This window comes from Echinococcus granulosus, assembly GCF_000524195.1.
Source record: "Echinococcus granulosus chromosome Unknown EG_S00129, whole genome shotgun sequence".
Taxonomy (NCBI): domain Eukaryota; kingdom Metazoa; phylum Platyhelminthes; class Cestoda; order Cyclophyllidea; family Taeniidae; genus Echinococcus; species Echinococcus granulosus.
The window spans coordinates 179,508-194,313 of NW_020170509.1; the positions used below are offsets into that span (position 1 = coordinate 179,508).

Sequence of the window (14,806 nt, forward strand, 5' to 3'; positions counted from 1 at the left end):
AAGAACACTCAACTGGCAGTTCAAGTACTCGATCGAGGCACTACCAGTTGATGCACATGGAAACTCACCATTTGCCTCTAGTGACAGCTTTAGAGGAGGCCGCGCGATAATTCATGGTCGCCTCTTCCAACACGTCCAGTGGATTCTCTCGAGCTTGAAAATAAGGATACAATAGCATTAATGGACCAGTTTAAAAGGGGAAAAATGTACAGAAAGTTATTATGCGGCTGGAGAAATACCAAGTCAAATATTTACAAGTAAACCCTCAGAAGCGTCCAAGGGAAGTCGCTCTGAGGAGTCTTATTCACTCCTATGCAACCACAAGACTTCACACCAAAAAACTTAGCCAAGTGATGTCTATCACTTACGCATGGTATTAGCAGTTACACGGCAACACACCGCCTACTTACTTGACCTAGAACAGGCCTCAACACATTGATGAACTTATCATGAGAAGCAAACATGGGGGTAATAGTGAAGATGCAGCGGACATACTTTGTTCGGACTCGCCGGAGACGGGTTCAATAACGTAGCCGTAGGCTAGCAAGGTCTTGACAGCATCGGTAGCGGATTCCCTGTTCATCTTCTTGATGTTTGCATTCACCTCCGAGTAGGGGACCAAGTGAGGACTGCGTTTTTGAGTATTGTCCTGCCAATCACACAGTCAAAATCGGTGCAAATTTGGCAGAGATTTGGTTTGCTCAATGAATATGGAAGAAAAATTAAAGTGATCTGGAAGTTCCTGCCAAGTTTCCTCTTTGCGTCTTATTTCCTAGTCTTCTAGGAACATTTACAGTCCACGCATTTTCTCCTGATTGGCCATTATTGCGTGGAGGTACGCTCTATGCGTGTCGATACGCCTTTTTACCTCAAGCTGATTCGAAAGAGTCTGGGTCCCCGTCTAGGACAGCACTTTAAGGAGCGAATCCCAAACTCCATGTCCAAATCCTGAACTTCAAGCGTACTCCGACCTACGGCATTGAGACCCTATCCGATGCCTCCTACCTACCGGATTTTTCATGAAGAGCGCAACCTTTATGAGCTCACAAACTACTAGTTCATAACAATTCTCTAGCGGAATGCATTCGACTCGAGCAACTGAGACTGAAATATGCTGTCAAGTGAGAGATTTGGTTTAAAATGGACAGTTAAAAGATAGCGCTGATGTGTGTTGAACTAGAACTAATCACCCTACCTCAGTAGATCCATAAGTCCACCCCTGATGAATGCGATCCTTCGCCCAAATATTGTGCGTGTTCTCCGCCAACTCATCGACGAGGGTCTCCAAACGGGACGAGAGACGAATGGCCGAGAGATCCAAGGGCTGTGGTTTGTAGCCATTTGATTGGGTATACCTGGCAGCATAAAAAAGTGGGGTTAGACATTGCGACTCCTTCAAAATTTTACCGAGCCACCGCAGCGAGCTACACTGAAGAACGCACGAACTTCTACGGTAGCCCGATATTGTGCGTGGTAAACATATTTACTTCCTCAGCATTTTGCTTCCAAATTTACTCTATGCAACTGCCTAGAAATTTGACAAATTTGAAAAAGGTGACACCCATAATACTTTCTTAGCTTGTTGTGAATGCTTGTAAGACCTTTTTAGGGCGAGTAGATCAGTACAATCATTGGTGCTACTTCTTGATTAAAGTAGTATACAGGGGGTAGGCATAAATGATTGGTTGATTTGATTGGGCTAAGTCGACACAGCAAAATTTGTCGAAAAAGCGTTTTTAAGATACTGCTAGTCACATTTTATTTGGTACTTTGGCTGCAGTTACAGACTAAATTTGCTGGTCGAAAATGTAAGGTGTCATTTTTCACATCTCATCTTCCAGCCATCCTCTTCAATTACAGGCGTTTCAAGAGTAATTCAGACGCTGCGTAGCACACTAATCGCGTCTGGTTCGAGGGAGTCGTCCATAGTCCCTCTATCTAATGCCTAGTTGAGTTCCATCAATACTTGTTCAATAACGCGCCACAACCTTCAGACGTTTATCTTCCATACAATACTTACTTGAAAGTAAGTAAGGGAACCTTTCATAATCGCTATCTTGTTCAAGGCGTGACTTTTTTCACTCATCGGAAGACAACAGTTGCCACACCCGAAACATCGCGTTGGCTTAGAAAAGGTTTTCTGCATTCTAGTATTGGAACTACTCAAGAATGCTCGGACTGTGAGGAAAGCAAGTATCGCTAATCTAACTAACTGCTAGTCACAACACCTACTCGCGCTCTCTCAAAGCGGAATGAGACGTGGTCGGTAGGTTCACTTTTACAAGAACTACCTGGTAATCAGTGACACAAAGCAAAGTGAAAGGAGGGAAGGAAGGAAGGAAGGAAGGAAGGAAGGAAGGAAGGAAGGAAGGAAGGAAGGAAGGAAGGAAGGAAGACGAAGGAGTCGCTTACGAAGCGCCTAGCTTGATCGTCCTCATGCGAGTGCCCTCGGGCAGACTCTCATAGCCGATGTTGTAGCGCAGAGCAAAGATGGTCTTCAAATTTTCCAGCGCCATTGTCACATTGTACTGCCGCTCTTGCTGCTGCAACTTATCGAATGCGCACAGGCAGGGATGCCGACGTCTCCCCTCATCGCGGCGCTAGAAGGCACGAAGACTAGGGGTACATTGCTGCCAAGTTGCAACCCATTTTTCGTTTGTTCGCAACCTCTTAAGCTGTATTCAGGTAGGATCGTGCCTTAGTTAATTTATTTCGGATCTTTCGTGTTTCGGACCTCATTTAAGTAGTGTTATTTAGGGCCTGGACCTCTATAATGAAAACCTTCCGCTCTTAGGAGAGAAATACGGCCTATTATCCCAATGCTTTAGAGCTAGCGTGAAGAATTGAATATGGAGACTAGGGGCGATACCTCCTGTTTGTCAGCCGTCAGCATAACCCAGAAATAAACAGAGACGTAACTGAGGCAGACTTTTCTGCAGGATTTTGGTAAATGGTGTGTTCAATCTCGAGAGCTTGGCATCAGTACGATTCAACGGGAAAAGAATCAAATGGAACAGAAGAAAAGCTAGGTTTTGAGTCAGACCAATATGAATAAGCCGTGGGTTTGATCACAAGTTTGTAATGAAAAGGATACGGTGCAAAAAAATGCATTTCAGTGTAGTTTACATGTGAGAAAATGCAACATAAGAGGTCCGTCAGGACCGACAAACTGAGGTCTCGCCAGTAAATTGAGGAAGCTATGAAGTAAATTTGTGCCTCCACCTTCATCTCAGTTCTACAAGTCGTTTCTCTTCACTTGGACACCGCTGTGTCGACGCTTGGTTAGCCTACGCATTCTGCAACCTTTCAGTCGCCCGTCTGTCCTGTTTACCTAGCCCTTCGCCATCAACTCCAATGGTCTCATTAATACCGTGGGGACATCAAAGAAGGCAGCTTGATTAGGACAGTGGTAGTCAGGGCATCAAATTTTTCGTCAGTTGACTCTACAAACCCAGATGAAGAGTACAGCACTTTCCGATTCCAGCTTATCTTCAACCAATAGGCGATCAGGATATGTGATGATGATTGAGCAAAACAAAATGGGCGATTTCTGGATCAACGAGCATAAAAAAGGGCGTCAAAAGCTTCCATTTCATTGTATGAAGTCAAAATTGCATTTTTAATTATGAAGTAAAAGGAAACTTACGCATTCTTTTTGGGAGTAACTTCTGCCCATTTTACTTTTTAAAGGAGGAAGGGACACATCTCAAACCACTTTTAGAAATTAATCTTATATCAGCCACCACTGCCCGAAAGAGGTCTATTCAAATCAAATCAACTTATAAACACTCTTCAGTGGATTTAAAAGGCGAGAATTACCTCACCGAACGCCCAGCCCTGCTCGATCTTCCGCATCGACCATAATTCGTGCAAATTTTCCGCCAGCTTGTCTCGGATGCGTTCCACAACGTTGGGAAGGTGTATCTGGGATGGAAGATAATGAAATGAGGTACAATGGATCATACTACCTTCATTGCAATGAAGTATTCAGTTTAACAAAGTTGTTGTTGTGGCTTCAAAGTAGTTCGACCTATCCGCTTCTACCACAAAATTTGCGGATTTTCTTACCCTTGTACGCTAATGAAACATTTACTAGAATTGTAGAAGTCGGGGACAGGGGAGTACTTCATTTCAGCACCTACCTTATCAGTGCTGATAGGCACTGGCACGAAGACATCTTGTGAGGGCAGTGGAGATGCCAACGGTCCCGAGAATATCGACTTATCCAACCGACCGAAGGAGAAGACGGGTTCAAGTCGCAACCTTTGTGAGGGCTGCAACGCATCTATAATCGGCGCATACCCGGCTGGAGGTCCATGTTTCAACTTCCCATGAGTACCACCCAAAACGAATCGGGCGCTGGCCCGAGCTGTCATACTGACGCAGGGGAAGAAGAGACCCGTCGTATTGAAGTCCTTGAAGGTGGAAAGACGGCTGTTTTCAGCAGTGAAGGAAAGATTTAAAGTGCTGAGTTGCTTAGGGTTGGCAAATGATTGAGCCTCAAAGTATCTGATTGACGCATCGTCTACCGTCGCTACTGCCAGTCGTGAGTTAAATTTTATTTTTATTTATTTTTTGTCACCAGTTTGGCGTCGTACTTGTTGCCGAGTTAGGGACAGAGGTGTGATCACGGCATGACCTAAAATGTAATGATGTTTCTTATGCAAGGTGCGAGAACACGCAAACAGATGTGAGAAACGTTGCATAACCGAATATTATTTTGTGCTTTTCATTGTTATGCGTGAAACCGAGGTGGAAATAGCGTACAGAGGCATTGCAGACAGACATTAAACCTTTAAAATGCAGACATCAAGAGGTGACCGTATGAGGATAGCTAGGATGTCAAAACAGGTGTAGGTCTGTCATTCAACAAGCGCATCTTTGCCCCTCTACCTCACCTGGAAGTAGCCCTTCACCAAATTCCCATTCAGATTGAATTGAATAACCGGTCCGGTGAGATCGAGGAGGCAACCAATAACATCGCCCCGTTTCAAATTTGCGCTTCCATTGGAGGATGTGGTCGAAACGGCAGGGGGAGAGGCACCAGTGCGCCGATTTAGACCTTTGCCTCCCGTTCCGGGTGGGAAAAGTGCCTGTTTCGCCTTTCCACCCGTCCAGAGGTTCTGCCCATCGAATGCGAAAGAGTAGAAATCGTCACCGAGGGAGATGCCTCCCCAACCAGGTCCACCGACGGGATGTGGTGTGTAGCCGTCCGTGTTGCCCCAACCGATGCGAATGCCGGGGGGTTGGTGGGTGACATTCTCGAGAGCATCGATGAACACCTCGAAGTACCATTTGGTGTACATCGATCCACCCTGGGAGGAAAGCGATTGTACAAGCATGAAATAATCGGTGCTGATGTCATTGGGTCGTCAGTTTAATTTGGATTTCATTTCTTAAAGAAATAAATTAGACCCCTCAAAGAACTAAAAGATGTCAGAGGGTTTTATTGAATGTGCCACCACTCACCGGTTTAATTCCAACAAAGATGTTGGGTCGCATGGAGCCGGATTGAGCCACCAGTTTGGTTTGTAGGAGGAGGTCGCGCTCGGGCAGAAGACTCTCGTAGATGAGGTCCTGATTTAGACGCACAGCTCCACCCTGCCGGCCTATGCAGATGGAGTAGAGCACCTCGAGAACCTTAAAAAATACAATATGTGGGCATTAGTTAGCAAAATTTAGGGAATTTTCGAACAAAGTCACTTAATTATTTCTCCAAAACCGATTCAAGAAAGGGTAAGTCTAGCTATAAGTTTTCACAACAACGGGAGTAGAAAGTGGTCTATGGAAGTCAGTCGATCCACTCACCCGAGGGTCACGACCCTGCTTATCCAGCAGTCCGATTAGTGTATGGATATGCTGAGCCGTGATGACATTCAACGCCTCGTCCGAGTCTGTCAACACACAATGCAGTGCATCAAGGACGCCCTCTGCGAAGCTCTGCTGCAACTCAAGACGATTAAAGAGCCAGTCAAGTCGTGCGGGTGCAGCAAATTGGGCGCAGTTCTCGCGGTTTCCACGGATCAACGCGGCCAACAGAAGATAGAGGTAGTTGCCAAGGTCACTGAATCGACTGCCGCGCTCCTCGCCGACGGCAAGGGCGAAATCTCGACGACTCCGAAAGGTGCCGGTGAACTTATCGATGGTCTCTAACACCAGGCTAATCATGCCCTCCTCCTATTGATGTTAAAGGGTTAAAGAATGACAGAAGGTTTCCGGATGCGTGCATTGCCAGCTAAACCAAAAACTGCAGTAAACACCGGACTCTTTAGAGAAGGATGACGCTTTGAAGCCCTACTGTCTAGCGCTTCTCCACCCGTTAGCCCTTCAGTCACCTAATCGGTAGGCTGAAGGGCGGGTCTATGGCTGCTGGCTGCTGTTGGTTTTAAAACCAACTCACCTGAAAGAGGTCCTGTCTATTTGCCAGGGCTGCCAGTTTGGACTGTCTGGCCTCATGCTCCTCATGAGTCTCAGGCTGAGCGAAAAACTCAATTAGATCTTCCAGACACTGATTCACCTCGTCCAAATTCAAGGGCACGTCCCCCGGCCCTGTTGCAGGAGATGATGCCGCACCCGCTGCACCTCCACCACCGCCACCAAGCCCATCTGAACTGGCGAGAGCATCGAGGCTGCGATTAAAGGCGGAGAAGACAGCAGTTGAGCGACGGATAGCAGCAGCAGAGAGGGACTCCTCCTCTTGCGCCCGTACTAAACTGAAGACATCATCCATGTGACCCTCGGCCAGCAGGACAGCTTTTTTCTCCTCCACCTTGCCCACACCACGTTTCTTCGTCTCGTAGGACTCGTAGGATAACCACCAGCCCAGTGCAGCGTGCTGAAGGTAGATCAGGGTCTCGCCCAAACATACGTCTGGCTCGCCCATGCCCTCGTGCTCGCGGTCGATTTCCACCTTCTTCTTGTCATCCTGTCACAACGCAACGGATTGAAAGAGTCGCTAGGAAAGGGAAGGCCGATCACTGCAAACAGTCCAATTCACCTTAAAAATGCCTAAATCTTCCAAATATCCACTCTCTCATCCTCCATGTCTGCTCGCCCAACCAAAGGGGAGATATTGGGCTGGAGAGAACTACTACAGTTTACCCAGAGTTAGAAGTCGTAGGCAGATATTCCTTTTAATGGTGGTGGGCAATTGACCACAATAGAAACGATATATGCTTGTACCAGCGTGCAACAGGCATACCCACCTTTGTCTGTTTGATGTAGAAAACCGTGGCAGCATCATCTGATTCGGAGGGCGAAAGCAACACCACATCGATTTGGCCAGGCGCGGAGGGATTCCCACCCGCGCCCGAGCGCGTGATACCCAAATAGCGGCCGGTAGTGACGTGGCGCAAACGTACCGCGTCTTCCCACGAGAAGAAGCCGGCACACCACTTGATTTTTGTGTGTTCAATCTGCCACAACGATGAGGCGTGGCCCGAAACCGAGCCTAGTTGGTACATCACCGATTGATGGTAACTGAAATGGTATTTCAGTAGGTAGTGTTAAATCACCCATTGGGTAATTTATGCCAAGCACTCGAAACAGAATCATTTCTGCTGTGTATGCATATTTTACAAAGCCCAATCATCTAATGTGGCATGATTTGGCCCTACTTTTGATGAGGTAGCGATATGCTCGTGCACATTAGCGACTGATCGTAGCTGAAATGACATTTACGGCATGCGGTCTGCCCATCAATCCGCTGGTTTTCGTTCTAAAGTTTATAATACGATCTTTTTCTATTTTCATGGCGATGCTATGAAGATGCCACTTTTTAGCCAACGGTCTTCCATTCCCCTCTGTTCGTTAATGATGAAGTCATGTCAGCTCATTATTCCTATGACTTATTCAGTAGTGGATGTGTTGACAAGTCTATCCTAAGAGGCACGGCTCCACTTCACATTCACTTGACACAACATCAAAAAATCATCAAGCAAGGTCTCTGATGATTTGCAGAGATCCATAACTTAAGGGAAGCTGGAGCTTCATCAACCTCTGACCATTATCGCAACCTCGGGTTCTGTACCTCCATTAATAATGGAACGCGGCTGGATTTAGTCAGCTTACTCTAATTTTCTGTTCAAAAGTACAATCAAATTTTGACTCAGATTTTGGCCTTACTTGTTCCATGTCTTTATTAGCTAGAAACTCCCGATGGAGTGGTGACAACTAGGCGTATCAGTCAGCGGCTAGTACTCACTCGGAAGACGAGGCGGCCTCATTGGAGATAATTTGGCCTTCCTCGGTATCTCCAGCAGCCTGGATTGTCAGGCACTCATCACCGTGAAAGAGGCGAACCACGTCGCCACCGAAAGCCATGTCTGCAAAGTAAGAAGGGAAAAGGGAATTGTAGCATTACTGCGTTAGAGACGGTCGCAACACTTCCTGAGAAGCATACCCTTATGGTTTACTTCTTGATAATTTTTCCAACTTTTTGGCCACCGAAGTTGACACATATACCCATAATTCATCATCAATTTTAAAATGATGTCTTTGTTTTGGTTACGTGGGTACCTAAACCTCCACCTTTGTACTTCCACCAGGTGGCAAGGCCTCCGGGTCATGCCAGTATCCACTCCCCAAACCTTCTGTACGGCGTCAATACATATTCTGGCCTAGTATTATAGCGTACCGTGTCTTCAGAGAAGTCTCGGGGCACCGTTTTGTGGCAGCGGAAAGAGAATTCAGTCCCAAAGGACAACTATCCTGACTTCTACTACCGAGCGCCAAACCTTAACGTGGCGGAAGAAGGGCACCTGATGCGAATGAAACAAATCTGTGATAACCCATAAGAGAAGGGCTGGAAATGACGTCTGTCTTCGGCAACTGTCCTAGTTCCGTGTTCTGTAGAAACGCTATCAACAAGTGATGCGACACTAGCCGTGAACCATCTGGGAGAGTTCGCTACGGTATCTGCATGATGCTAAATAAGTGAATACACGATACCTCCTCCACCTCTCTACTAGCTGAATGGGATCCAGATAGACAGTGCTGAGGCAAAACAAAGTGATAAGAAAAAATAGACGCGAAACAAACCTACTTTGAACCCCGTCCCTTATTAAATGACTCTGCTCTTAAGTCAGTGTTCTTACGCCTTGGGATGGGCGTACGAGATAGCCAGCACATTATCCCTTCCCCCAACACAGCTCCCAAACAGGACGAAACTCCAGATCCAGTAGAACCGCCAAGAGGGATCAGTGGCGTGACAGTCAGTTAGTGTCTTGATTGTGCGCAAATTCGATGACTGACACAGTAGGCTTGAGGGCGTATTACTCACAGCACCGACTACGCTATGATGACCGACAAGGGGGGCTGACCAAAGGTAGCGTCGGAGACGACGCTCAAAAGAAGAGAGGGGGTATGCCATACCTAAATTCTTTGTTTAATTCTTTTTTGGGTAACGCGAAGGGCACTTAGGGCCGCGTCATTGTAACTCCGCTGGGTGGTACAACCTCCTGGCCATGCTAACCGTGCCCCCAGCCCTTCTGTGCATCAGGAACACATTTTCGTCCTAGTGTTACATCTTCTTTCGACTTCAGAGAAGTCTCGAGGTGCTTCATTCCCATCACTAAATTTCACCACGGTTAAGTTTTTATGGCATTAAACTAAATCAGGCTTTGGTAGCACCTTTTCGCGTTTTACAATCAGACAAAACCCAAAGATTTTGGAGTCTTATTGACAGTCTCAGTTGGACAAAACTGCTGAGTATGGATATTTACATTTCAAAGTGCTAGCAGAAGTCCCAAGGATATGTGATATGTGACTTAAGAGATTGTCGGAGAAGTAACCAGGGCCAACAAAACTCACGTAGTGATTTCTGTCGAACAGCGCCACTAGACACGGGAATCACGGTCCACAGTGTCTGTTGAAAACTGGCAATCACTCCGGACGATGAGAAAGAATCGCCATAAACGTGCTGAAAAAGGTAAAAATAATGCTTTTTAATGAAAAATTAGCTGATTCGACTGTCCGATGCAAGAGGCACTATTACTGTGGTGGGAATTCAAAGCAGTATATGCATATCTATAACCAATCGGTTGTTTGAATCTTCCATCAGAATGAATTTTCCCGAGCACATTTTCCAGAGCAAAATGAAAATTACATTTTAAAGTGAGGTTCGAAAGTTGACCGTTTTATAAATCCAGAGTTGGGATCACTGCTTCATTTGGCCATGAGGGTTTGTGGTAGCTACTGCGGTGCGGCACGTCAGTGTACTTCGGTGCATAAAGTACAAGAATAGAAACTAGCGGTATCCACATCTGCTGTATACAAATATTTTGTCAACTTCATTTTCTGTCTTGTTTTTTTTCTAGACGCTCTAACGATATGGTAAGCACCTTACCCAAGTCTTTGTTTCCAATCAATCGAGACCTGTACGAGGAATGCACGATACAAAGTGGCTTTAATAGTCTCCTGTCCTCCAAAAGCCCTTTTTATCCAATAAATCATGGGCCAGTCCCAACCGCTTATTTTATGTAGCTTTCCAAAGCTCTTAATCGTGAACACAATCCTCAGTTATTCCAATTTCGGTGAGAGGTTTCCTTGACGCAAAGCGGTAGACGAATTCCCTTTGCATGCACATGGACACACGTCTTAATCAGATGCCTTGAGAGCTCTCCACAAAATCACTTCATCTCTCATGAGCTACCTTCCAACTTTGACAAAAATTTTCGCTCATAAGTTCAACCTAATTGTTGATTTGAGTTGTAAGTTGTAAATGACTTTACAGGCGGATTATGAAACCTGCCCACAGGCGCCAGATGGCAATCTTTTCCAACGCGCCTTATGAAACTTTTGTCGCCAGAAGTTAAGGAAAAAAACCAGCTCTGACAACGTCGCATTTCCGCCACCTATCGTCCAGCGCCAAGATGGGGTTATGCTCATCACGCGTGGAAATATCAATGGTCTATGCAGAGATGGAACGTCGGGTTGAGGATGATTGATTCAGTACCCATTTCGCATCCCAAAGAATGAAAAGAGGCCTTCCCACGACTAATTTTTGCACCATACAGTCCTTCGGTGCGTTGTAACAACGGACCTTTCCCCCGACTAATTTGCTAGTCATGGGTTTTTTCGTTCGCTTTCGAACTGTCTCGGGTAGACGCATCGTGGTAAATAACTCTTCTTCTTTAGCGAACAACTTTATCTACAGTCCATTGCGGGCAAGGGAAACACTGCCTTCTGGAGCCGAATCAGAAATGTGTCACCAAGTTAGCCTGTACCTCAAATCAATACATCTTGCTTTTTTCTGTTTATAATGTCGCCTAGCAGACCCTCCTTGTTTTGCCAAAAACACTACATAATTCACTGTCCCCGAGACCTCTGGTTTAACTGCCCCCCAATCGGAGCGAACTGATAACTTATTATCTTGATAACTCATTGTCCTCCTCGCCTTTTTCCTCTACTTGTGTACACACGCACAATCACGTAGCGACGGTCCCCAAAAGACACCCGCCTGGATGCACCAATTGACGCGCTCTCGGGCGTCAGCACAGGGCCATCGATTGGCCGCCTCGCCGTTCGCGCGTGCACGCATGCACGCAAGTATGCATAAGGTGATCGATAGGGCGGAGGGGAAAAAAATGGCCCCGCCGAAGGCGACCTGCATGCAGCGCCTTTGCAGACGGGTAACACAGTTGGGGGTTGGACATTTTTGAATCACAAATTTGAAAAAGGAGTTTTTGATGTTCAAATACAGATTAGTATCTTGGAAGATGGACACTATCAGCTGAAGCGTTGGCTTCGTAACTCAAAACAATTTGCTTAAGCTAATAACTAAGTTAACATCAATGTTTAGCATCCTATTTCGCTTGGCATCAGGCCGAACATTTTAGAGTCCCTAAAATTCTATTTGTGATGTAAGTTATTCCTCATTCAACTTTGTGGAGCAGCTTTGTGTTGCGCTGTCGGTGGAGGGCAAACGCGCATATGCCCCCATCGTGGAAAAAAGAGGCAGTTTGTAAGGATACAACGGATAAATATCTCGTTTTAGCAGGCGCCTTTACCTTTAAAAATGAGCCCGTGTGAATTAGCAGCAGTGCAACTTGACGTTGAGCAAATAATGCACCAAAGATGTCGAAAACTTAGGGGGTTCGGGGCCTGCCTGATTCGCTTCTTTAATTTAGCACGAGTAAGCAAACTTTAGGAGAGGAATTCTTGGTGAACACTTATTAAAGTACACTATCATTTGGCTAAACATTATCGTCCTTTTTTATTGGTTTTATTTAGAAAAAGCTAAAACTCCAAATAAAAAAAGACCGCGGAAGAAGATATTGAAATATATGGAGAGCTTATCAATATGGCATTTCAAACCCTTTTTCCCTTGGAAGGCGGGCCATCGCAGATAAGGACAACAAAAAGTGCCACGGCTAAAGGTCAGTCTGTCCAAAGTAAGATGTATGACAAAGCCATTTGGCTTAACCAATAGATATCAGCTAGAGAATGCCAAGAGGATGCACTGCTTGTCCACGAGAAGAACCGATCTAGGGACTCCATTTAGCAAACGAAGAATATTCGCTATTTACTGCCAAAGTGACCGCGCTGAAACTCCCATTGAACAGGTTCAATGAACGGCTGTGAGAGAACTCATTGCGCATGTATACAAGATGGCAAATGAGCATAAATTCTTTCACTGATAATGGGGTCTTTAAAACAATCACTTTGAGGTCGGACTACCTGTCATGTGTGCTCGAACACGACTTCGGTGAATTAATTCTTCGCTGAAAGGTCTTAAAAATTCGGAGTTCTTCACTCCGTCTTAAAATATCCCGCCATGAAATGGGAAGAAACCACATGCAATAAGCATCTATTTCATCTTATGTGAATCCACTAACGGCATGACAAAACCGTTTCCTTTTGATGACATTAATCCATGTTTATGCCATGAAAGTATCTGACATTTGATAGGTGGTACTTCAGACTACATGAAAGGAATCTTGGAGCGAGAAAGCATGAACAGGATGCTCGCCGGCTGTTGAAGCCAGGACTTGCAGACATACCCCAGTTAATTTGTCGCTAAGCGCAAACTAGTTAGGATTTAGGAGTAGTATTTTTTCACTAAGACCCCCAAGCACCCAATAAGGTGAGTAAATACGTCAGGATATAGAGAGAGCCTACCAAATACCGCTCAGAGGAGACACTGACGAGGATCAAATCATCACCGATGCGGACTTTTTCACCGACTGACCGCTGTTTTGAAGCCGGATGGATGGTCCACCAACAGGCTTCAGCTGTAACATCGGGCAAAGAAAAGCGTACAACTTCAAATGCGGATAATTTCTGAATTAGCTGTTATTGCTTTGATTTGGTGACACTTCTTTGAAGTGTTCGTGACTTCACTGTTTTGTTTAAACAGCACTAAAAACCGCTTATACCTTCGAAAGCACCAGAGACAAATTAAGGACGTTTTGAGGCAGAAAAAGGCCAGACTTTCATCAGTGTTACGCTTGCTTATACTTAAAACCGCCAAAAGTTTCTTTGAGCAGTATTACGTACAAGCGTTTAATGAGAAGAAAGAAAATTTGAAAACCCATGTCCAATCTTTAATAAACAAAACAACTTGTTTAACCGTTAATGTTAAGGAATGACTTGAGCCTAAATACATACAATGTAGACTACAAAGTTGCCAACTTTGTGAAAGACCCCTATTTCACAATGATTTATTCCAAGCAAATACAGACTGTTTTGTTTGACACTTGAACTGATGGTTTTCACAGACCCATAAAAAAAGGCATGTTCGACTGAAACGAACTTACTATTAGCTTTGCGCTCGAGGCCCACATCAAACGCCAATTTGTCCTCCGTCGAACTGGTGCCTAGACAAGCCAGATACTAAGCGAAAAAGAGATACTAAGCCAATTATGCCAACTTTTGGCATTTGAAATAAAATTGGGAAACTAGGCGAAGCATACCATACTGCTGTTGCGATGTTTCAGCCTAATAGCGTGTCCGTAGAGAAGGGTGCGATGGCCAGAGGTATGGCTCTGAAAATAAAATAATCCACAGTAATTATAAGAGATTAGAAAAATGGAAAGTTAGGCCAAAGAGTAAGTAGAAATTTACATCGGAAAGCTCGTTGCGACTAGAAAGCATCTCCTGAAGTGCACGAGCTGATAGTGCCTGCTCCAGGATGAAAATGCAGGGAGGCATATTGGCTGGAGGGACCTAAAACAAGTAAAAAGAAGCTATTTTGAGAAGGCAAAATTATCCTTAAAGTAAACCACAGTAAAACAGCGTTTACTAGAACTAACGACTAGTATTATTTGAAAATAAGTGGAAGGGGTACACAACGGAAAATGAATTGGCAATTAGAGACAACTAAATAAAAATATAATGAGATCAACTTAAAGAACCCCCACACACAAGCTAACAAAGTGTAAATAAAATTAAAATCAGCTTTTAGTGATTTCAAAGCGAAAAAGCTTAATCTAATGTGTCCTTACTAACATTACCCCACTTTTAAGCTAAAATATTAGTTCACACATACGTGGGCTGATAAAATGAATTAAACCTATATACGAATCAACACTAGAGCGAGTGAATCAAAACATAATAAGCGTAAGCGAAACACTGGACAAATGCGTGAACTTTTACACGCGTAAAAAACAACCTCCGAAGGTTCTCTTAAATCTCAAATCTTAAATCTAAATCTGTTGGTACAGCTACATTGTTGTCGATTTGTAAAGTAGACGGATAACCTCTTTAGCAATGCTTTCGAGGGAGCACATTCGGTTTCCGAAACCTTCCGCACCCAAGCATAAGCGTTCGGATAGGCCATGTGAGAGACAGCTTAGACAAATGAAGT

General features: G+C 44.9%; 1 protein-coding gene across 1 annotated transcript in view; it reads right to left on the reverse strand. All coding sequences in view use genetic code 11, as the record gives it.

The window, feature by feature from the left end:
- Positions 1-14,779, reverse strand: part of EGR_09047 (Ryanodine receptor 44F) — a gene marked incomplete at both ends in the record, with an annotated part of 30,883 nt that extends 16,104 nt beyond the window's left edge. The window contains 19 exons of the mRNA XM_024498296.1: positions 69-153; positions 496-649; positions 1,196-1,355; positions 2,413-2,600; positions 3,820-3,924; positions 4,143-4,415; positions 4,899-5,315; positions 5,470-5,640; positions 5,809-6,177; positions 6,401-6,925; positions 7,206-7,479; positions 8,204-8,324; positions 9,811-9,919; positions 11,417-11,618; positions 13,127-13,232; positions 13,758-13,833; positions 13,914-13,985; positions 14,065-14,166; positions 14,753-14,779. Of these exons, the coding sequence (XP_024347304.1) occupies positions 69-153; positions 496-649; positions 1,196-1,355; positions 2,413-2,600; positions 3,820-3,924; positions 4,143-4,415; positions 4,899-5,315; positions 5,470-5,640; positions 5,809-6,177; positions 6,401-6,925; positions 7,206-7,479; positions 8,204-8,324; positions 9,811-9,919; positions 11,417-11,618; positions 13,127-13,232; positions 13,758-13,833; positions 13,914-13,985; positions 14,065-14,166; positions 14,753-14,779 (3,536 nt within the window). The remainder of the gene's footprint in view (positions 1-68; positions 154-495; positions 650-1,195; positions 1,356-2,412; positions 2,601-3,819; positions 3,925-4,142; positions 4,416-4,898; positions 5,316-5,469; positions 5,641-5,808; positions 6,178-6,400; positions 6,926-7,205; positions 7,480-8,203; positions 8,325-9,810; positions 9,920-11,416; positions 11,619-13,126; positions 13,233-13,757; positions 13,834-13,913; positions 13,986-14,064; positions 14,167-14,752) is intronic.
- Between the last annotated feature and the right edge of the window lie 27 nt (positions 14,780-14,806).